Source organism: Delphinus delphis, chromosome 16 (genome assembly GCF_949987515.2).
Source record: "Delphinus delphis chromosome 16, mDelDel1.2, whole genome shotgun sequence".
Classification (NCBI taxonomy): domain Eukaryota; kingdom Metazoa; phylum Chordata; class Mammalia; order Artiodactyla; family Delphinidae; genus Delphinus; species Delphinus delphis.
Genome location: NC_082698.1, coordinates 58,982,559 through 59,003,824, shown reverse-complemented (window position 1 = coordinate 59,003,824; position 21,266 = coordinate 58,982,559). Strand labels below are relative to the sequence as shown.

The following is a 21,266-nucleotide window of genomic DNA, read 5'->3' as shown; positions in this document are numbered from 1 at the left end:
CCAGGCATACTATAACTGCAGATGGTTTCTCCCACTTCCTTCTGGATTCCAACATGGCTCCCTATTCTATTTCATCCTTTTGGGAACCTGTAACCTTTGACATATATTCCTAAGCTCACTTTCGTGTCATCTGGAAACTTTATGGCATGCTCTCATTCTGTAAAAATTGGGTAATCCTGATTATCCCAGTTTCTAATCAGCTTCTTAAAGAGAGCTAACGCCAGGGTAACCAACGCCTATTTCCTAAACACAGCACACAATTGCTGCTTAGCTTTGCCCACATATGGGCCAGCACATGTGTTTGTCCATGATTATTTGTCTTATGTACTATTCAATAAGTATGTCTTTGTATACACCTATGAATGTGCTTTGGCAGGTGCGGATGTGGGTGTGGGTGTGTAAGTAATCAGGTCAGTCTTGAAGTCCGAATAATGGATGTATGGTATTTTACTTTAATTAGTCTCTGTGCATTGTTAGCCTCAGTTTTCGTCTGCCCTCAAATATCAGAGGAAGAATGAGTTCATTTCCTTGAAGTTTATTAACTGTTACCGAAGGCAGAGAAAATTCCATAAGAGAAGGTTCCATACAGAGCAAGTGGAAGGGGAGCTCTGAGTTGGTAAGAAAAGATGCTTGGAGTGGGGACTTGGAGTGAAGGATGGAAGGGCAGATCTCTCCTTTCTTTTTCCCTCCATTCCCACAAGGATACTGGATTTTCAGTGGGGGTATCCTGCTCAGCATTCCCTCTCCAAAATGGAACCAGAGAGGGGAAACTTGATACAAAGTAGAGGTAAAAACACCTCACAGCTCCTCTGTTTCTCCATCCAAGGGGATGCCAATATCCACGTTGTAGTCTACAGGCTCCCCGGAGCTCAGCCAGGGAATAGGGGTTCGATTGAAAGAAGGCCTGTTGGAGAGGTTCTGGTTGTAGAGGACTAGGGGTTCACTCAGCAAGGGCCCCAGGTCAAACTTGGGCATCTGGAAGGTCATGCGTTTGGAGGCCTTCTCATATCCACCATAAGGCATTGCTGTCCTGAAAAGGGGACACATTATTTAATTAAAAGCCAGAACAAAAGAAAGAGTTTTGTCAGTGGGATGTTACACTGTTTTGAGGATAGGGAAGTCTGTGAATTCTAGTTGCAGATTGCTTCTGCACTCCTTATTCTTCTTCTCCCTAAGTACTCCATTCCCCCTTCTGGTTTGCTTGTTTCCCCAAAGCTAAAAATGAGAAAAGTAGTCTAGTGTGTACTAGATAGAGAGTCTCATGGATAGTTGTAAGCCAAACCAGTCACATTTTCAGAGAATTTTACCCCAAACACTATAGACTCAAGGGTCTGAGGTCACCTTAAATTATAATGACCCCCCTAAAACCCCTACCCCACCTTCAGTGGATAGTGCGTGCCCTGGATGAGAGGAATTAACATTTCCTGGAAAATCCAGGCACCTTAGGACCAAATGCAAAAGCACTTCTCTAGGGCTTCCCTGTCCCGTTTTCACACAGTCTAGAGAAGCCCAGTTCCAAAAGGATAGATACTTGAACCTTACTAAAGTAGGGTATAAAGAAATAGAATCTTCAATAGCATAATAACTTGCTGTGGTGCATAATCTATAAAAATTCTGAATCACTATGTTGTACACCTGAAACTAATATAATGTTGTAAGTCAACTATACTTCAATTAAAAAAAGAAAAGAAAAGAAAAATAGAGTTATACTACAAGGACAGTAATGGAATTGTAACCTTGAATGAAGGGAGCCTCAAGAAGCCTTTAAGTGTGTAATATATTATTCCCATTTCACAGTCAAGGCAACCACAGTCAAGGCAACCAAGGCTCAGAAGTAGGGTGACTTTCCCACACCGCTATGAACAGCTATGAACATAACTATGAACTAAAATTCAGATCCTGCCTCCTAGCAAATTTTTCCTTCATCATACCATGCTGTTTCTCTGAGCTAGAGTGAAAAGACCAAAAGCCTTCAATTGTGGCCCCCAAATTCCTCCCATGCCTCCTCATCCCCCTGAAACATTTGAACCAGTCTCCATTCCAACTAAGGGCATGTTGCCATACACTGGAATGCATCAGGTTCCTTCCACATCCTCCTTACCTGTTGAAGGACTTATACTGAGGGAGATCAGCTTTGGCCCCGTGGGCCAGCAGGTTGATGCCAAGTTCCACTTTTTGCTGGGAGTCAACCCCCATGGCTCTCTCCCATGGGGAAATATAGGTCTTGAACACAGTGATATGTTTTCCTTCTCCACCTGCCTGGTCGTCTGGCAGCCATGGGAGAGAAATAATAATAAGTCAAATAATAGCAGTTAGTAGCCAATGGAAGTTAGTCTCAGAGCCCTGCACTAGAGAAGTTGCTGGGGCCAGGGACCAAAGGTAAAACATCTTGGTAATTGTAGAAGGTTTGTGAAATAATGACAGCCTGGAGTCGGATTTGTGATACAAACTGAAAGGCTAGAAAGGTGACTGAGAGACAAGGCTTCTGGGTGGAATAGACACGTCTCTGTATCCTTATGGACCCAGAAAGTCCATCAGGCTATCTCAACAGGCCTCTCCTGCTTCCTACACCCAGTCTAGGCCTCATTCCTGGGTATTTCTCTGCTTTAGAGACCAGACACCTTATTCTTGGGTGAGGATACTTGCCTAGTCCTGTCTCGCCAACCCCTGCAGTGCCAGCAGCTCCTCCTTGGCCAGTCTGGCCCCCAGGACCATCTGTACCCCGATATCCAGACCCAGGGCCCTGATGATGGTGATGCTCGTCAGAGCCATACTGTCCGGCAGAGCCACTTCCCCCTGCCTGGCCTCCACCGCTGCCCTTGCTGTAGGAGAATCCCTGGCCAGCTGTACCCAGCTGTCCCCCAACTGTGGGAAGGAACTTCTGGAAGTGATCCTGAAAAGAAAGGACAAAGTAAGGGGAAGGTTAGCAATGGGTATGGGGAATACCATAGCAAGTAGGAGGTGATCAGAGACAATGGACAACCAGAAGACACTGAATCATCTGAGACTCCCCCCTTCAATAGATGGTTAGCAGATAGCCTGACTGAGAGAAATTAAACTCTCCTTAAGGGATACAACCCCTATGGCTCAGTTCGAATTACATCTAGGATGGGGGCAACTCATTCTCCAAAATCCCCTTTCCCTCCTTACCAAGGCAAAGAGGACCAAGAGTTCTGCTCAACTTAGGTTTGAGAGATTGGGGCTGGCATGGAGAACCCAGCCTCAAGTTAAAGAACTACAGAGATCTCTGCTCCTCCCCTGCATCTTGTCTAACAGATAAAAGTCTCTTCTCTCTCTTCCTCTTCCTCTCCCTTTCTCCTCTTGGTGCCTGTTGGACCAGGACTTCCTGACAGTGAAACTGTAGTGGGTAGGGGGAAGGGAAGCCCAAAGGGCAACACTGGATCCATCCCCAAAGCCTAAAAATAACCCTGCCAACTCCTTCAGGAGGCTCTCCTGGCCACCCACCGAACACACCCCCATGCTCCACCCAGTGTAACCAGACACAGGCATGGGGGAGGGCTTTTGGCCTCCTAAAGTTAGATATGACCGGCTCAGCATTTTTATTCTGCTCCTACATACGGGCAAATGGCAGATACTCCTGCCCCTGGCCCCATGTAGGCATCTATTTTCACTCTCCCCTGGCTGCCCAGGAAAGGTGGAGGGGGAAGAAAGGAAATGGAAACGATCCCCTCCTTCTCAGCTGAAATATCTTGTGCCTGGTCCCTCTCCAATCTCTACTTCTCTTCGGAGAATGATCCTGACTAGGAGACGTAGGACCTTAAAGCATGGTTTCGGTCCCCACATCTGTGGTCCTTACACTGACCCTTTAGATAAAAGAATGGCTCAAGAAGAGATGGTTATAAAAATTCACTTACCTCTTTCTACGGTTGCCAGATTTTGCAAAAAGAAAAAATCACAGGACACCAGTTAAATTTGAATTTCAGATACACAATAATACTTCTTAAGTATAAATATGCCTAAGTATTGCATGGGACATATTTAGATATGAGAGTATTCATCATGTACCTGAAATTCAAATTTAACTCGGTGTCCTGTATTTTTTAATTTAATTTTCATGTCCCAAATATTTCATGGGACATACTTATATTAAAAAATTATTGTGTATCTGAAATTCAAATTTAACTAAGTGTCTTCAATTTTTTTTTTTTTTTTTTTTTTTGCCATGCTGCGTGGCTTGCAGGATCTTAGTTCCCCAACCAGGGATCGAACCCAGGCCCCTGGCAGTGAGAGCACCGGACCACTGGACCACCAGGGAATTCCCTAAGTGTCTTCAATTAAAAAAAAAAAAACTTATGTCCCAAATATTGCATGGGACATACTTTACTAAAAAATTATCTGTGTATATCTCAACTTTATTTTTTTAATTGAAGTAGCATTGCTTTACAATATTATATTAGTTTCATGTATACAACATAGTGATGCAATATTCTTATAGACCATACTCCATTTAAAGGTATTATGAAATATGGGCTTTATTTACTGTGCCTACAATATATCCTCAGTAGCTTATTTAGTGTGTATCTCAACTTTAAAATATAGGGCTGGGCATCCTGTGTTTTATCTGGTAATCCTATCTTTAATACTTAACCATACTGGGAAGGAGTTTTCTCGTTGAAGGTGTGGGCTCCCCACCCTGCCTCACCAGCTCTAAGATACAGATTTAGTTTCAGAGGTGGGCTGTAATTCACCCTGGAGCTATTGGGGGCTCGCTGTATCTGGGGGGTTAATGAGCTTATAAATTAGCTGGGAGGGGAGGTTGGTCATATTTTAGAGACTTGGGCGGGGCCTACCAAGAAGCTGTCAAAAGAGGCACGAGGCTTTCAGAGTAGTAAAGTTCTGAACTCACCATTGAGCTGTCAGAGAAGACATCAGGGTGGTTTTCATAGATAAATTTCTCCACCCGCATCTGCCGCAGTTTGAACATCTTGGAGCCCCGGTTAGTGAGTAGCGACAGCTCCTCCAACATCACATCCCTTGGGACGCTGATCTTCTTGCCCAGGTTCAGGCCTGAGCTCTCCTGTCCACCTTTCAGGGAGGTGGGGAGGCAGAGGCAAGGGAAAGAGGAAAGTAGGGTTTTCTAGCTCCAAATGAAGCTGCCATCCACAACTAATTAAGTGTGTGTGTCCCAGCAGAGATCACTGAGGGAAGCAGATGCTGTCTGTGATGTCTGATCAAATTCTATCTAGTTTATGAGGGATTTTGATTTCCTGGGTTTGGAGTTGGAGAGAATGTATGGGAAATGGGGTGCAGAGTGAGACAGTGGGGATACTAGAATGGGGTGAAGACGGTGAATGGGGTAAAAGGTATGGGGTACAGGGCAAAAGAGTAAAGAAACATTATAGATGGAGGTCATTGGGGAAACTGTAGCACGGGGGAAAGCCCAAAGCCACCTCTAAATATATACTCCTATCTTAACTCCTTTGCCTTCTCTTCCCCTCAGTAAACTGGCTGCAAACGGCTTCTAGGTATTGATTGGGAGAGCTCTTCACATGCTGTACTCCTACCACCCCCAGGAAAAATGCCTGAGCAATTTTCCATTTTAAGTGCCTATACGAGGCTCCTTAGCTCTGGGGAAAGAAGTAAGGAAATTAACCATTTATTGAGACCTTACTCTGTGCCAGTCTCCATCATACATATTTTCTTCTCAAACATACCTCACTGACCTGTGGGTCCTGTTGTCTTGGACCTGTGCTGGGTAACATGGCATGGGTGTTATTGTCTCAGATTACAAGGTGAAAAGGGTGGAAGGGTGAGTAGTCAGTGTTGAATTCTTTCTTCCTTTCCCCCCTTCCCCCCACCCCTGCAAACCTCACCCCCACCCCAAATTCCTCTTGTCTCTCCTTATCTCTTCGCCTTAAGACACATATAACCTTATGATACTTCTGGGGCTCATGGGCCAGAGATACTCTCAATAAGAAGTCCCACACTAGGTAGGTGCAAACATGCCATACCTCCAGTGAGTTCCATGATCAGCTTGCTGGATTTCCGCTTCTTGTTGGGGGCAGGGGTCCCTGAGAGTGGCATTGTGGAGGTGGATGGAGCCTGGATAGGGTGGGAAGGAGGAGGTGAAGGATGGACAGGGACTGCGGTGAGTGTCTACAGTAAGGCACTGCTTAAGGACTTCAGGGAGCAAAATTTCATTAGATTTTTTAAAAGAAGTACATATTTCTCTAAAAGGTGAAAAACCATTGCTTTAGGGCTTCTCTTCTTGGGAAGCAGGGCAGAAAGTATAGAGGCACCCCTTGCCCCTGCCTTCTACCAACCTCTTTTCAGCTGTTTTACATAGAGCTGTTGCCGGTCTTAGGAACACAATATGTGTTAGGAGGGCCTGGGGGTAAAACAAACACATTACTTACAGGTCAGGTAATGCACCCAGGTTTCATTGGTTTGGCATGACTTGAAGCTTTTATTTGTACGGGGCTCCCAGACTGGGATTATCATTGCAAACTCTGGCCTCTCAGTCTTCCCCAAGCCCCAGAGTGGGGTTGGGGGGGGTGGAGCAGAAAAAATGTTCTGCCAGGGTTGAGGAGATCCAGCCAGAAACATTCTCCATAGGATGGAGAGGTTATTGCCCCTCCACCGGGCCAGCTGGATCATGGCCTGGGAGGTGACAGCAGTGCTCCCACTCAGTTTCAGTCACTCCCCACCCCCCAGACCTGGAGTGGAGAGGGAGGTCAATCTTGATGCATGTCAATTCAGCAATATCATAGCAGTGGGGAATTCAGGGAGGACAGGAACATAATCATAGGATCTGGCAGTGGAGGGGGACAAGCTGGGAAAAGATACAGATTCCAGCCCCTCCTTAACAGAAGTTGGCACTCAGCGAAATGTCTTCTGCTGAGTCCTGTCTCACAGCACATCTGCGATTCTACTAGCTTAGTGGGGTCTGCTGAGGCCAGAGTCCAGGAACTGCTAAATAGATTCTCCCCATACCTCTCTCAGCCCCAACTAGGTTCTTGTTTTCCATCCAGCCTCTCAGACCCCCTTCTCATTCCTCCAGTGCCACCCCAAAATCTCCAATCCCCCCACCCTCTTGGGCCCTTCTCCTTCCAACTCTCTGTGGCTCCCCTGAACTGGACAACTGGGAACTGAGTACAGATGGAGGAGGGAGGAGCTCCCCCCAGGATCAAGGGTCACTATTACAGACACAGACACAGCAGTCAGCAGAGTGGGCTCCAGCCCCTCTGACTATAAAGCTGGAGACTTACCGGCTGCTCAAGCGGTGGTCAGCTCTCCCTGGGGTCCAGCAGCTTTGGAGGACTGTGCTGCTGTGACTAGAGAACCCGAGCTGGGCAGGCGTGGGGGCAGCACTGGCAGTGGGGGAGGGAGGGTGGTTATTAATAGAGACGATGAGCGCAAGCAGCTCAAATGGCACAGGGGTACTGAGACCCTGGAACCAAGATCCCATCCTCCTTGCCCAGAGGCTCAGGAAGGGGAGGAAAGTCCTTTGGAATTCTCTCACTAAGCTGTCTGAGCCAAGGATCAGTCTACCCAGGGACTCCTCTTCTTTGGCACCTCGAGGCTGAGATCCAAAGAAGCACTCAGGGAGAAAGTGAAAACTGAGAGGGAGAGAGGAAGCAGGCAGCAAGTGGTGAATAAGAATTCGGAGTGGGAAAGTGAGAACCAGGAGAATGTGTCTGGAGAGCCATTCGGAGACAATCCAGGCTGGAGCTGGAGGGACATGTGGGTGAATTTTGGGGGTGGGAGGGTTTAAGATGCTATGTTTTGGGAAGGAATTTCTGTTCACAATGGAACTGCCCTTTGAAAGTTCCTGGATAGGCTGGTCTTTCCTTTGGGAGGGCCAGATTTTGGCAGGATAAGGGACCAAATTAACCAAATCCAGTAGTTAGGCTATCAGGGATGATGTGGGAGAAGACTTGACCAGTTTCTGCCTTTTCATCCCCATTTGCTGTTCGGGTGCTCAGTTTAGCCTGCTCTGCCAGATAGATGTCACTTTTTTTTTTAAATTTATTAATTAATTTATTTATTTTTGGCTGCATTGGGTCTTCGTTGCTGCACGCGGGCTTTAGTTGCGGCGAGTGGGGGCTACTTTTTGTTGTGGTGCGCGGGCTTCTCATTGCGGTGGCTTCTCTTGCTGCGGAGCACAGGCTCTAGGTGCGCAGGCTTCAGTGGTTATGGCTCGTGGGCCTAGAGCACAGGCTCAGTAGTTGTGGTGCACGGGCTTAGCTGCTCCGTGGTGTGTGGGATCTTCCAGGACCAGGGATCGAACCCGTGTCCCCTGCATTGACAGGCAGATTCTTAACCACTGAGGCCGCCACCAGGGAAGTCCCAGATGTCACTTCTACCTGAAGGGGTACACGTAGGCTTCTGACCTGCCAGGGCTTTACTCTCTGAGGCTCCTACTTGGGATTTTCTTCAAAGGGAGCACACACCCCATAGGATCTGGACTGTCCCATTCACACTGGTCTAGAGAAGCCTCTGGGAAAGGGCACAAGCTTGAGAGCCCCCTCCAGGGAAACCTGTCATTTGCCCGGCACCTTCCTCGGTAGCTGCGTGAACATCCTGGATCCTTCTCCATCTTCTGCTCAGGTTTTGTAACCAGCTGCTGTACCTCTGCTGTATCCACCACCCTGTTGTGGCTGCCTTAGGAAGTGGCTTTTGTAGTCCCCAGAATACCTTTCTGTCCCTCTGTGAGCTACCCACTCTTCCTGACCATGTCCTTTTCCCATCCTGAGCTTTATAGGTTCAGGTTAGGGGCTGAAAGTTCGCCCTGCTCCCCTCTACTTGGCCTCTGCCCAGACCAGTTTAGCCTCCAGATTCCTCATCTTTTGTCCTTTTTCTCCATTCTCTCCTAACCCAAAGAAGCAATTAGATGAAAAAACATAAATAGCAAAAGGTGATTTCGTCATCATTACCATCCTCCCCTCAAAAACTAACCAAAATTTTGGTCTCTTATGATTGAGTACCTAAAACTACCTAGTGAATGAAGACAGAATATTTAGCCTAGGCTCTCTGAGCCCTTCCTTTGAAATTCTGAGAGGCTGCATATTTGGGAGAATCAGGGTCAAGGGCCTGGTTATTGGCAAAAATCTGCCCCCTGCTGGTAAAACTGGGGCAACAGAACTTCCTCTTCTCAGAAGTCTAATTCTAGCCGCCTTTCAGTGCCTTCTCTTTTTTATTAGTCTCAATCCACGCTGATCCACCCTCTCTCTCCTTCTTCCCTCTCTCACCCCACCTTCAACTTCAGCCATTGCTTTCCCTTCATTTCCTCCAGGGTGTTGGGAAAGCAGGGCCTTTCCAAATTGTCTAGGTTCTGTAAGCTGAGGCCTCATCTGAGAAGTATGGAGCAGGGGATGGAGAAGGGGAGAATCTGGAGAGAGAGAACTGGGGGAGTGATGGAGGTGGCTACACTGGATTAGGACAGAATTGGTAGAGAAGAGCAAAAGACCAGGGGGTGAAGGGCAAAACAGTAAAAAATAGGAGGGTAGGAACTGAGAAAGAGATCAGGAATCAGGAGATCAGGGGTATGAATTAGAGAAGATGAAGGGGAGACCAGGATTTAGGTATAAAACTAGAAGAGATGACAACAACAGAAGATATGGAGCATAAGTTTATTCTTGTGCACAAACCAAAGTACTGTGACTCACACTCAATATGCAAAGGAAATTATCAATTTCCAGATCAAGCAGCAAGCGTGACTGGTGGTGGTCATGGTGAGAGGGGAGCCCATATCCCTCTAGGATCAGAGATCAGGACCTAAGCTGGAAAGAAATAAGAACTAGGGTTTGAGGGATGGGGTAGAACTAAAAAGAGGTTTTGGCTCTGGGTGTTTCCCTGCCCTTTCTCAGGTAGTTATGACAAGCTGCAGAAGACAGAGGGACAGATTCAAAGGAGGTAGCACAGATACCTGTCTTTCAACACTCAGCACACACTCTCACATCCCTCCACCATCATCCCCCTTCACTCTAACAAATACATTCTTCTCCCTCAAATTTCTCCCCAATTCCCCTTTTGTGTACATGATTGGTTTCTTATTATCCAATTTTACTCTCTACCAACACTGTAGTCTCCCTCACCATGCTTCTCTCTGAGGCTCGATCAATTTCATTCATTTCTGTTCTGCTCCTGGTTTCTACCTCACTTTCCACATCATGGTTCTTTTCTCCTTTCTGTCTTAAGTTCATGAGACAATGAAGCCAATGATTTGTTCATTCTCAGAGGACATTTTCTTTCTTTCTTTTCACTTCTTGGATGCTTTGTTGCTCAGCATGGGCCTCTCCAGTTGCTAACTTTCTGAAATCCCAAGGAACAGAATTCTTAGTTCTACTCCTGGTCTAGCTGGTATAACTCAACCCATACAAACTGCCCTGGTCCTTCGGGTCTCCTCATACTCTATGAATTTCACCAGATGCTCTACACCTGCTACAGATGATGATCTTTAACTCTAATGAGTCTCTTTCTCCCCACCAGACATTCTATGTGAGGATAACTGACTCTTCTTTCATTAGTGCAAGGGTAAGACCCAGATTGGGTCTTTATTTAGACGGCTCCTCTTACTCTTGCCTCAGACAGAAGAGCACATCTGTGTGCACGCACACACTTGCACACACACACCTAGGAAAATGCCAGACAAGCTTGGGAAAGAAGAGTGAGGAGCAGCAAATGATTTCGTGCAAATAGGGGTCAGTTCAGTCCCTTTGCTGCCTGTCTGGTGGTGAGCTTCTTGCCTGAGGTCTCAGTGGTAACTTCTCTGTCTTTCTCATTGACTGTTAAAACAAAGCCCACAGAAAAAAGCACAAATGTAGAGAAATGGAGACTAGTGGAGGAGTGTAGGTGAAGAGACAGAGTTAAAGACAGAGATCCAGGCAAGGAGCTACAAAGAGAAGCACAGACACCAAAGCAAAGATAGTATTATAGGTTGGAAAGCAGCAGCGAGGTTAGGAGTCAGGAGGAAGCTGGGAGATGGGACACCAACTCCAAAACTTTCTCTGGCAGGAGGGAATTTAGCCTGCAAAGGAGGGGTGGTGGGAGCGGGGGCGGGCGGGTTGGGTAGAAGCAACTTTAGGAACTAGCTGTTCCACCTCCCCTTGGTCCTGGGAGCTGTGTCCTGTTCAGTGGTGGCCCGCCCCAGGCCTCCACACATGAGCCTGCCATCCTGTTCTAGTAGCTGAGAACCGGGGCCTGGCTACCTGGAAGCCACAGGAGCTGGGGGAGGTCCCAAGACCCCTGGGAGACTCTGGAGGAGGGGCTGGGCTAAGGACAGGGGCTGAGGCCAGCTCTGCCCTCCAGATGGGCTCATCCAATGTAGTGGCTGCTCGGGGGGCAAGCACAGTGGGTGCCAGGGGCTCTGCAGTGGGCTGGGGCGCTGGAGTCGAAAATCGGCGGATCTCCTGGACTCGGGCAGTTTTGGGAGGCACTGAGGAGGTGGGTCCAGGAGTCGGGGGAACCTCATCAAAACAGAACATGGCACTTTTAAGTTGGTAGGGCTGGTGCCGCATGAAATCCAAAGCCTTAATGCCCTGCTTGGGGGCTGCCCGAGGCCCTTGGGATTGGATCTTACTAGGGAGAGTTCGGGCAGCTTGGGGGAAAAACGGTGAGAGCAGTGGGTTGTAAGCAATTGGAGGTGGGGCACGGATATTGGGTGAATATTTCCAGGAAGGGGGCAGGGAGGGGGTAGGAGAAGGGCTTCTGGGCCGAGGGCCAAGGCCAGGACCAGGTGCTTCCACCACATACCTGTCCGCTCGGCTCTGACGCTTGGCAAACAGCTCCCCACCCCTGCCTTGAAGCCTTGGTGGTTCAGGGATTCCAGCTGAAGGGGCCGCCCCATTCACTAACCCATCGAGGAACCCTCGAGAAGGGGGCTTGGGAGCCACTGGGGGTGGAGTCTTAGGAGTCGTAGGGGGTGGGGTCTTGGGAGCCATTGGAGGCGGGGTTTTAGCTGTCACGTGAGGCAAAGTCTTGTAACTCCTGCCCCCCGGTGGCTGCATGAAGTTGCAGGCTTCAGCCCCGAGGCTCAGGGCATCCTCCTCTGGACAAGATTCCGCACCCCCAGCCCGGGGTTTTTCATCCAGGTTCTGCACCAACGATAGCAGCTCCGGGTTGGGCGAGTTCTTCGTCTCCTCATTTCCCGGCCGGAACATCTGCTTTCGGGTCCCCCGACGCCGGGCCTCCTGGAGGATGCCGGTGCGAGCAGCTGGCACGGAGATGCGCTTCTCTCGAGCGCTGGAGGGCTCAGGGGCTGCGGGGCCAGGGGCGGGGGCCTCTGGGCGTGCAGCAGGTCGCAGAGGCGCCGATAGGAAGATAGAAGCGGTGGAGGTCATGGCAGCTCCGCTAGCGGGGGCGGGGGGCTCTGGGGCTCCGCCTGGCGTAACAGGACGATTGGGGGCTGGGATGTATAGGGAGCTGGTGGCCGTCACGGGGCCGGAGGAGCGTGGGGTGCTGGTGGAACCGGGGGTTGACACGTGGCTGGGAACCCCTGAAGAGAAGCTGGGCAGAGGAGTGGTCCCCTGCGGAGAGGACAGGAAAGGCGGTGGGACGGCGCTGAGGCCTCCCAGGCTCTCATTTGCCCTTTTGGGAGCCAGGGGCCGGAAAATAACCGAGGTGGTACCTGGCCGCTGCCCTTGTAAGCCCGGAGTAAACGGCCTGGCTGACCGGTTAAAGATGCTTGGAGCTGGGGTAGAGGCTCCACTGCTAGGGAGGAAAGGTCTGGGGCTGGCTGCAGGGGCCGGCGAAGGGCTGGATGGGAGCACAGCCGCCTCTGGCGGAGCGCTTTGTGCCCGAGGTGGTGACTGCAGGCCCTGCCCGTTGAGCGTGGCGGCTGGACCATCCCCGGCCGGCTCCTGAGTGCTGGAGTCTGCGCGCTGGCGCTGCTGTTCAAAGAGTTGGGCCCCTCGCCCAGAGGCCTCACTCAGCTGCCCTCCCAGCCCCGGGCCCTGGCCCTCTGCTGCGCCTGAGCTCGGCCTGGCCAGCTCCATGTCCAGGTAGGGGCTGTCCCAGTCGGACTGGTTGGTGAGGCTGCGGGCGTCGGAGAAGGCCTCTTCGTCCAGCTCAGACTCACTAGTTGGAGGGACGCCGTCCTCCTCCCCAGCGCCTGTCCCCGCGGCAGCCCCAAAGCTCACTAGGGTGTACTTCTTGGCTCTCTGCCGACGTTTCTTAAACATCAATACCCCCTTCGAGTGGGGGTTGGGGGCTGCGGTTAGCAGGGATGCAATCGTCCGGCATTTGGTCTTGGCCTCCTTCACACTTCTCTCTTGGAGGCTCTCTGCCCTTTGCAGTTCTGGGGAGAGGAGGAGGGAATGGTCAGGGAGCATCTTCTGTTCCCCAAGGCTCTCACCCGCCCCCCACCCCCTCCCCCCACCAGCCAGCTCCCTCAGGCCTCCCACCTCTGGTCTTCTCACTGGCCTGACCCACAAGGTCTCTCCTGCCTTTGGCAAAGTCCTCTAACTTGGGGCCAGAGTGGAGGTGAAAGGTGAAACCAAGGACAGTGAAGAGAAGGCAGAGGGTAGTTGGCTGCCCTGACACCACTCTGACCACAGCTCTCCTCCTATCCTCTCTTCCCTCCTGTCTTTCAGGAGATTGCTCTTACCCACACCACACGCATGCCTCCCCTGCTTCCCTCCATTCCTGGCTGGCAATGTGAGGCTGGGGTAGAAGGGGGTTTACTTCCCATGGCAGGCAAGGACATGAAGCAGGTCCCACGGTAAGAAAAAATAAGAAGGGGCACTTTTCTCCCACCAAAGAGACCCTGTTGGGGGACTTCTCAGAAAGTTTGGGACTTATCCCCTCTTCCTACCCCTTACCCTATAATAAGGACACAAAGGATCCTTAGCAATGAGGATCTTCATTCATAATTCCACTATCATCGTGTGATCCACGTCATATACATTCATAGAAATAACTCCCACCACACATCACTTCAACAAGGATATGGCTCTAGGGAGAGGTGGCTATGGGCATATTTTCTCATCTGTACTTTTCTCTCACATCCCCATATACTCTAGCTTATATACATCCTAGTTCATATACACATGTATAAATACACGTGTCCACACAAAAACATACATGCATACTCAAGGTGGCCCTTCTTCCCAGAATTCCCCTAGCAGAGACACTGTCACTAACAGTTGGGACAAAATTTAAGTGCCTTCTAAATCCAAGGTGCTCCTCTGTGCCTCAAACCCCTGCTACTCACAGGCAGGGATGGCTTCAGATCTGAGATGCAGGAAAAGCCAGAGTGCTGCTCTCCAAGGAAAGCTTCCAGATCTTTAGGATATCTCAAAGTCACCGGTTGATACAGTCTCCTTTCCCCCAAGCTGAGGGTGGGAGTGGGGTGGGCTTCTTTGACAGAGCTGCCCCCTATTTTCCAAGCCTTCTGGGTAGAGAGCTCAGGTAGACACTACCAGGCAGGCACGCAAGCACTGTGTGCTAAGGGGAGCCAGGACAGGGTTTCCCGTGCCACGTGGGGCCTGGGAGGTGGAGCCAGGAAATGGGAACGCTGCCCTGCTGCTAGGACCCTGACTCGGACACAGATACTCTCCGATCCATGATCCCCAGTTCCTCCTGAAAAATTCTTGAAATTCCATCTACTTTCCACTCAAGATATCAAAGCTCCCTTCTGATTAGGGCTCTCATTCCACCCGTTCCAACGTTCATAGCACACAATAGTACTGTGGACTAGAGATAGGCACTGGAGTCATAGTTTAGTTCAGATTTTTGGTTCTTGGGAGAGTTACTTCATCTCACTGAAGTTCAGTTTCCTCATCTGTAAAGAAGGATGATAACATAATGTCTACCTCATAGGGTTGCTATGAGGTTTAAGTGAGATAATGTAGGTAAATTTAGCATTTAACCTAAGCCCCACTGTGAGTAATTATTACTATCAAAGCTTTCTTGACACTAGCTGCACATGTATCCAGACACTTTCTTGTTCACTCATATCTTCTCCCATGGACTCCCACATACGTGCTTTCATGTATTCATAGATTACTCACACTTCTCTCTCACACATACACCCTCTCTCCATGAGTTTTCCATAGCTCATGTGGTCACAAACCCCTTTGACATGTGACCATAGCATCAGCCCATTCTGAGAAAAGGGCAGTGAAACTCTTAAGAAAAGAAGGAAGAGGAAGGAAAAAAGGAGGAGGGGGTAAGGGAGTAAGACCTTTCCCAAAGACCTCCCTTCCCAAACTGTTGACGTAGTCCCCTCCATTCTAGATTCCAGAACTCTCTTGGCTGTGGGAGGGTAGTACCTGCATAGAACGGGTCCTGGAGCTCAGGAACTGGGCTTGGGGCTTTGTCGCAACTGGCTTGGCTGAGAGGCTCTTGGCTGATGGGCTCAAAAGTCTCCATGCCGAGAAAGGCAGTGTTGGCTGGAGCAGAACCAGTTTGAGGCACCCCCCACGCCTTTTAAAGCCCCTTTGTCTTATCCCCAGAGCTGGTAGCTGAATGAGCTCACTGTGCTATTTTTGGAGCCTGGCCCCCCTCCCTTCTCTGGGCTGCCCCACAAGCCCTGGTATGATGGACATGGGCACCTGCCTACCCTTCCCCCTACCCCACCACACTGGACAATGAGGTCTGCTTGGCTAAAAATATCCCTGAGCCACTCACTAACTACAGTCTCACCCAGCATGATGGGGAAGGGAGAGGGTGCTAAAATGAGAATTGGAGATAAGCATGAGATCGTGGGTGTGCATCTGGAATTTCTTTGTGGGACATGGGACACTCTCAGGGATGTCTGATGGTAAAATGTCACGTCCTTAGCCTCTATTCCAGACTTAGAGGCACAAAATTCTATGGATCAGGAATCAGAATAGTGGAGGGGAGGAACGAGAGATGAGAACTAGAGGGGTAACCCTGAGATTTCCAAGGTGACAAGAAAGGTCTCTAGAGGAGGGGTATGGGAGGCATAGGACAGGGAGAAAGTTCACTCTTAGACTTTGTTCTGTAGCTCACATCAAAAATAGTAAAGAGGGCTTCCCTGGTGGTGCAGTGGTGATGCAGGGGACAGGGGTTCATGCCCCGGTCTAGGAAGATCCCACATGCCGCGGAGCGGCTGGGCCCGTGAGCCATGGCCGCCGAGCCTGCGCGTCTGGAGCCTGTGCTCCGCATCTTAGGGCCTACATTCTCGCCTAAGATAAGAAGCCAAAGATCCCTCCCACCACCACTTCCTAGAGATCTCATGACTATTCCATAGCCTCCCAGTCCCCAGGAATCCTAATGGAACTAGCAATGTCAAAGGTAGCTCTGATGCTATGCCTTCAATTAACACTGAAGAGTCCCTGTATCCCTGTCCTGCTTCCAAATACTCCCCTGACCCATGTCTGCACTCTGCCCTCACCCCGTCTGACACCTAGCAAAATCATAGCAACGACAAGCAAACCCTTCATCAATTCATGTCCCTTTCCAACTTCCCTACTTATCCTGTTCCTGGGTTGGGTTGAGCCCCCTGTACTTTTTTGTCACGCTAGTTCAAACAGCAAAACTAATGGGGATCGTGAGAATAATTATTTTCCCCTCCTATCCATTACTCTTCTCCACCTGTCCCCAGGACTGTATCCAAGGGAAGCATAAGGTAGGTGGAATGTATGGTTATGGAGTGTTAGATTTAGGGCTCAGATTGAAGGATCCTGACTAAGGAAAAGGAGTTCAGGCACTCACTGGCTTGTTTGGCCTTCTGAGTATAGGTGGTAGTCAGATCTTCTGCCACTGGGTGGGGAACAGGCCCCACCATAGGGATGAGATGAGGGCCAGGCCGGAGGGGGCCATGGGGCAACAGCAGGGCCTCAGCCGGGGGTGGCTGAAGGGTTGTCCCGTCCTCCCAAGATGGGGAGCTCACGCGGCTGTCATCCTGGCTGGGAGGGCCAAGGACACCAGGTGCTGGCTCTGCGGGGCTGTCAGACAGGTAGACCTCGTCAGGTGGGGCTCCTGGAGGGGTGGGCCTTGTTGGGCCTCGGCGGCGGGGTCGGCGGGTCTTTTCCTGGGTGGCTGGGCCATCAGCATCACTGTCTGTCTCTCCATAGTAAGCCTCACTGTCAGGGGGAGAGAGGAGGCTCCCAGGCAGGAGAGGCTGGGGAACTGGAGCACCAGGGGGCTCAGGACTCAGCAGAGACAAGGGTGACAGTGCCTGAAGCTCACCAGGGGATGGAGATCGCACAGGCCCCTCGTCCTCTACCCTGGATGGAAAAGATGACAGAACTTGAGAAATGAGCTGGATGACTGAGAGCTAGAGAGATCTGGAGGAGATGGGAGAAGGATGTAAGGGGAGAGAGGGGACTGGCATGTAGGTGAAATGGATGGGCTGGGAAGAGTGGAGATCTGAAAATGAACTGGTAGGCAAATCTGCTTGGCAGGCTTTGACTGGAAGTGGGTTTAAAGAGAGATGTGACGATAAATAGACAGGCAAAGGGCCTAAATAGGCCCACGCACCCACATTCAAGTGCTTTGGGAGGCATACACAAACATCTATACTCCAGCACAGATACACAAGCAGAAATGGGTACTTGTCAGTAGCTGAAGTCAGGCTAGTGAGACATAGAGCTGAGACAGGCAATGGAAGCCCTGGACTAGGGGGATGGGTGTAGGCTGGGGTGGGAGGGGTCCATACCGCCTGACGGTGAGGACAAGCTGATTCCCTGAGTCATCGATGAGGCTCATGGCTCTGGCATGAGAGAGGCTGGTGCAGGAAACCCCATTGACGGCCAAAAGCTGATCCCTTTCCCGGAGTCCTGCTCTGCCAGCCTGGCTCCGTCTTCGGATCTGAGAAGGTGTTGGAGGAGAGACTGTAGGTGAGGGAGGGCTCCAAGGGGGGAATAGAATGAAAGGAGTTAGGACAGGAGGGACCAGTGTGTGGATGGAATTTTACTTTACAGGGTAAGAAAGGATGGGGAGGGACAAGGGGTGACAGTTAAGGGGGGTCAATCTAGACGGAAGAAGGTACAGATTTGAGAGAATAACACATTCTTTAAAGGGAGGTAGGGTAATCACTGAATGAAAAAGACGGGGAAAACTGCAAGGGGGGACGGGACGTTCTATTGTAGAAATGGTGGTTATCCCGTCAGGATTTTCCTCCAGAGGAAATATCTATACTAGCCAACAGTTCTCTTCTAGTCCTTGGAGTCCTAGGCACCATTATCTACACAGTCAAGATTTTAGAACAGTACTCCAGATTGGAGGGAGTCCAGCAGATTCTGAGGGATTGCGATTGTGTATGTATAGGTGTGCCGGGTGTGCACACACATGTACATATGTTAAAGTAATAATAGTAATAGTGGCGATACATTTAGTGCTTACTAAATGTTAGGCACAGTGCCAAGCACTCTACGTGTTTTATTGAATTTAATCCTTAGAAGTTAGCACCTATGGAGTAGGTACTATCATTACCTACATTTTATAGTTGAGAAAATTAAACCTGTGCTATGAAACCAAAATGGTAACAACTTCATCTGACAGATCATATCTTGCCATAACCCTCCTAGCCTTAAAAAAAGTCTTGCCTAGTGAGAGAAGGGATCTGGCATAGCGAAAGAGGAGGACTGAAGGCTGGGGCAGGGGCAGGGCAGGGCTGGGCTGGGCTGGGCTGCGTGAGAACCTCAGATCATCACATACCAATTTAGTTAGAGAGAAATGACAACCTTCCCTACGTTCCTGGAGTTTGGAGTAGAGGCACAGACCCAGGAGAGCAAAGACTGGATGGCCAGCCCTGAGCCTCTGTTGCCAGCCCTGGACCTCTGCTTCTATGAAATTGAGGCACAGTCTTCCTTTTTCTCTGCTCCCAGAAACCAGGAATTCCCTTTTCTAATAGCCCCCCACAAGAAGGCTGTGCTCAGACACTGCTCCCCCCGTCAGATCTGAGCATGCTTCCTCGACCATCTACCCACCCCCACTCCACTTCTTCACAGCCTCCCACTTCTCCCCCCACAGGCCACCACATGACTCTTCCCAAGTTCCCTTGGGTTCCCCTTTCCCTGAAACCTCAATATAGGCTCCCTTACCTTGGATACCTGTAAAGGTTTCCTCTGCTCGGCCCCCCCCTGAAGTCGGAAGCCCCAGGGGGCTCCCCCAGACAGTGTGACCAGCACCTCCTCCTCAGCACCCATCTCTCAGCTTGGCCTATGGCCTTCGGAGTTTGGACAGTGTCCCAGGGAGAGAAGTCGAGGTGCTGGTACCCCGTCCGGCCTGTCTGGCTGTCCTGCTTCTGCTGCCCTAGGCCTTCCACCCCACCCCACACACCACAGGCAGGCAACTTGGCCCTGAGATCAGTACAGTCCAGCACACATGTCCTGTCAATCGAAGCTGTGCTCAAAATAGTTACCGGCTGTACTCCCCTCCCTCCCCAAGCTGTATTACTCCCAGAGCTAATTATAGTGAAAACTTCTGCCCTCCCCTGTCTCCCATTCTCCTGCATGGGCTTTTTACTCAGGACTCAGAGTACTAGCTCTGTGGGCTCTATAACTAATGTACATCCTTTCAGGGACTGTGCCTTCCCTGATAGGGTCATGGACTAATCCCAACTGCTCTCCTCCAAAGCTTATTTTTAGGTTTCCATTATATGAATGTGCCCTATGTTAAGAGATCTCTTTCTTTTAAAAAACATAATATTATGGTGCTGTAATTATTGAAGGCTACAGAGGTCCCTGGAATAGCTGCTCTGATAGCATGCTAAATGCTGTTTGCCTTGATGTTTGATGTAGTCATAGAAAGCACTTGGAATTTAGAGTCAGAACTGGACTTGGATTCTTGTTCTATCATTTATTAGCTGTATGACCTTGGGCAGTTACTTGACCTCATCAGTGAAAAGAGTATCTAAATATCCATTCATTCACTATTCAAACATTTATTGAGTGCTAGCTACATGTAAGCCATTGTGCTATACCAGTGGCTTTCAATTAACCCTGCATATTGGAATCAATTAAGTGCATGTTGGAATCACCTGGAAAACTTTTAAAGCTACTGGCTCCCTAAAATAGGACTGTGTATATGATTAGATGATGTGTAATGACATTTTACATATTACATGAATTTATATATTATACATTATACAAATACTTTATACACACACACACACACACACACACACACACACACACACACTCTCTCCCCACCCCCCCCCTCTCTCAGGCCCCTCAGCCTTAGGGATTCTAATTTTATTGGCCTAATAGCTGGTATGGCCATTTTATTTATTTTTATTTATTTATTTTGCTATGGCCAGTTTAAAAAGCACTGCAGGTGATTCTAATGTGCAGCCAAGATTGAGAACCAGAGTGGGAATACAGAAACCAATAAAATGCAACGTATCAGCCTCTATTCTCAAGAAACTATGAATTTAAACTCTACTACTTATTAGGAGTGCAACATTAAGCAAGACAGAGGATACCTACTTTCCTATGCTGACGTGTTAAATGGGATAAATTATGCGAAAATACTTCGCAGAGACCCCAGTTTATGGCAATTGCTCAACAAATGTTAGCTGAATTTCGCAAATTACTAATCTAGACTAGTGGGTCTCAATCTTCAGTGTGCAATGGAATTGTCTAGAGGGCCATAGCTTGCTGGGCCGCACCTGCAGAATTTCTGATTCAATATGCCTAGGGTGGGTCTGCAATTTGTAACAGGTTTCACAGGTGAAACTGATACTGTTGATCCCAGGATCACAGTTTGAGAAACACTGACCTCTACTATAAACTCCTGAGGACAGGAAAAATCTGCCTGTTCACTAAAACGTGCTCAATGCCTAATAAAAGATTCCAGCAACGACTAGAAGTGCAAGTTTTTCAATGAATGAACCACTTTGTGCCTCAGAATAACTAAAATTTACTGTGCACAATATGAGAGCAAGAACTTTTCCCCACATTGGTCATAAAATTCTTCACTTAATGTTTTTTTCCCTTTAAATGCTTCCTTTACACCAGTGCTTTTTCCCCATTTCTTTTCTTCCTTATTAAAAAAAAAAAAACTTTTATTTTGAAATGAATTGTACATAATACATATGAACTATTTGAAAATAACAATAATGTAAATATCCATGTGAATATTAAGAAATAGAACACTATTAATATTATTGATGCTCCATTATGTTCCTCCCAATTATACTTTCCTCTTTCCCTCCCCAGAGGTAACCAACAGCCTGAATTTTGTTACTTTGGGGCTTTTTTGTTTGTTTCTTGTTTTTTTGGCCCCAGGCCAGGCTGCTTGCAGGATCTTAGTTGCCAGACAGGGACAGAAACCAAGCCCTCCGGCAGTGAAAGCGTGGAGTCCTAACCGCTAGACTGCCTGGGACTTCCCAC

The 21,266-nt window shown here is 49.2% G+C and overlaps 2 protein-coding genes across 3 annotated transcripts; both read right to left on the bottom strand.

Annotated features, from left to right (window-relative positions):
- Positions 1–447: 447 nt before the first annotated feature.
- Positions 448–7,320, bottom strand: MYOZ1 (myozenin 1). 2 transcript variants are annotated; one of them, XM_060033731.1, is made up of 6 exons: positions 7,230–7,320; positions 5,973–6,063; positions 4,868–5,046; positions 2,647–2,893; positions 2,102–2,267; positions 448–1,030 (listed from the first exon to the last, which is right to left on the bottom strand). In XM_060033731.1, the coding sequence occupies exons 2-6, from the start codon at positions 6,043–6,045 to the stop codon at positions 799–801; spliced, it is 897 nt and encodes a 298-aa protein (XP_059889714.1). In that variant the 5' UTR covers positions 6,046–6,063; positions 7,230–7,320; the 3' UTR covers positions 448–798. The 2 variants fall into 2 exon arrangements, with proteins under 2 accessions (XP_059889714.1, XP_059889717.1); XM_060033734.1 differs by lacking the exon at positions 7,230–7,320 and adding an exon at positions 6,285–6,343.
- On the bottom strand, positions 6,321–19,079 carry SYNPO2L (synaptopodin 2 like). The gene is made up of 5 exons (XM_060033730.1): positions 18,975–19,079; positions 17,588–17,739; positions 16,642–17,156; positions 11,716–13,258; positions 6,321–6,349 (listed from the first exon to the last, which is right to left on the bottom strand). Exons 1-5 carry the CDS (start codon positions 19,077–19,079, stop codon positions 6,340–6,342), a joined length of 2,325 nt encoding a protein of 774 aa, XP_059889713.1. The 3' UTR covers positions 6,321–6,339.
- Positions 19,080–21,266: the final 2,187 nt, after the last annotated feature.

What these genes read in the sequence shown, in the direction of transcription:
- MYOZ1 (XM_060033731.1), bottom strand. Translation starts at nt 6,045, where the DNA reads ATGCCACTCTCAGGGACCCCTGCCCCCAACAAGAAGCGGAAATCCAGC. An exon ending in GATCATGGAACTCACTGGAG is followed by an intron (nt 5,047 to 5,972) that starts GTATGGCATGTT and finishes CCTCCCTGAAAG; the next exon opens with GTGGACAGGAGAGCTCAGGC. An exon ending in GGTTGGCGAGACAGGACTAG is followed by an intron (nt 2,268 to 2,646) that starts GCAAGTATCCTC and finishes CATGGCTGCCAG; the next exon opens with ACGACCAGGCAGGTGGAGAA.
- SYNPO2L (XM_060033730.1), bottom strand. Translation starts at nt 19,079, where the DNA reads ATGGGTGCTGAGGAGGAGGTGCTGGTCACACTGTCTGGGGGAGCCCCC. An exon ending in AACCTTTACAGGTATCCAAG is followed by an intron (nt 17,740 to 18,974) that starts GTAAGGGAGCCT and finishes ACACCTTCTCAG; the next exon opens with ATCCGAAGACGGAGCCAGGC. An exon ending in CTTGTCCTCACCGTCAGGCG is followed by an intron (nt 17,157 to 17,587) that starts GTATGGACCCCT and finishes TTTTCCATCCAG; the next exon opens with GGTAGAGGACGAGGGGCCTG.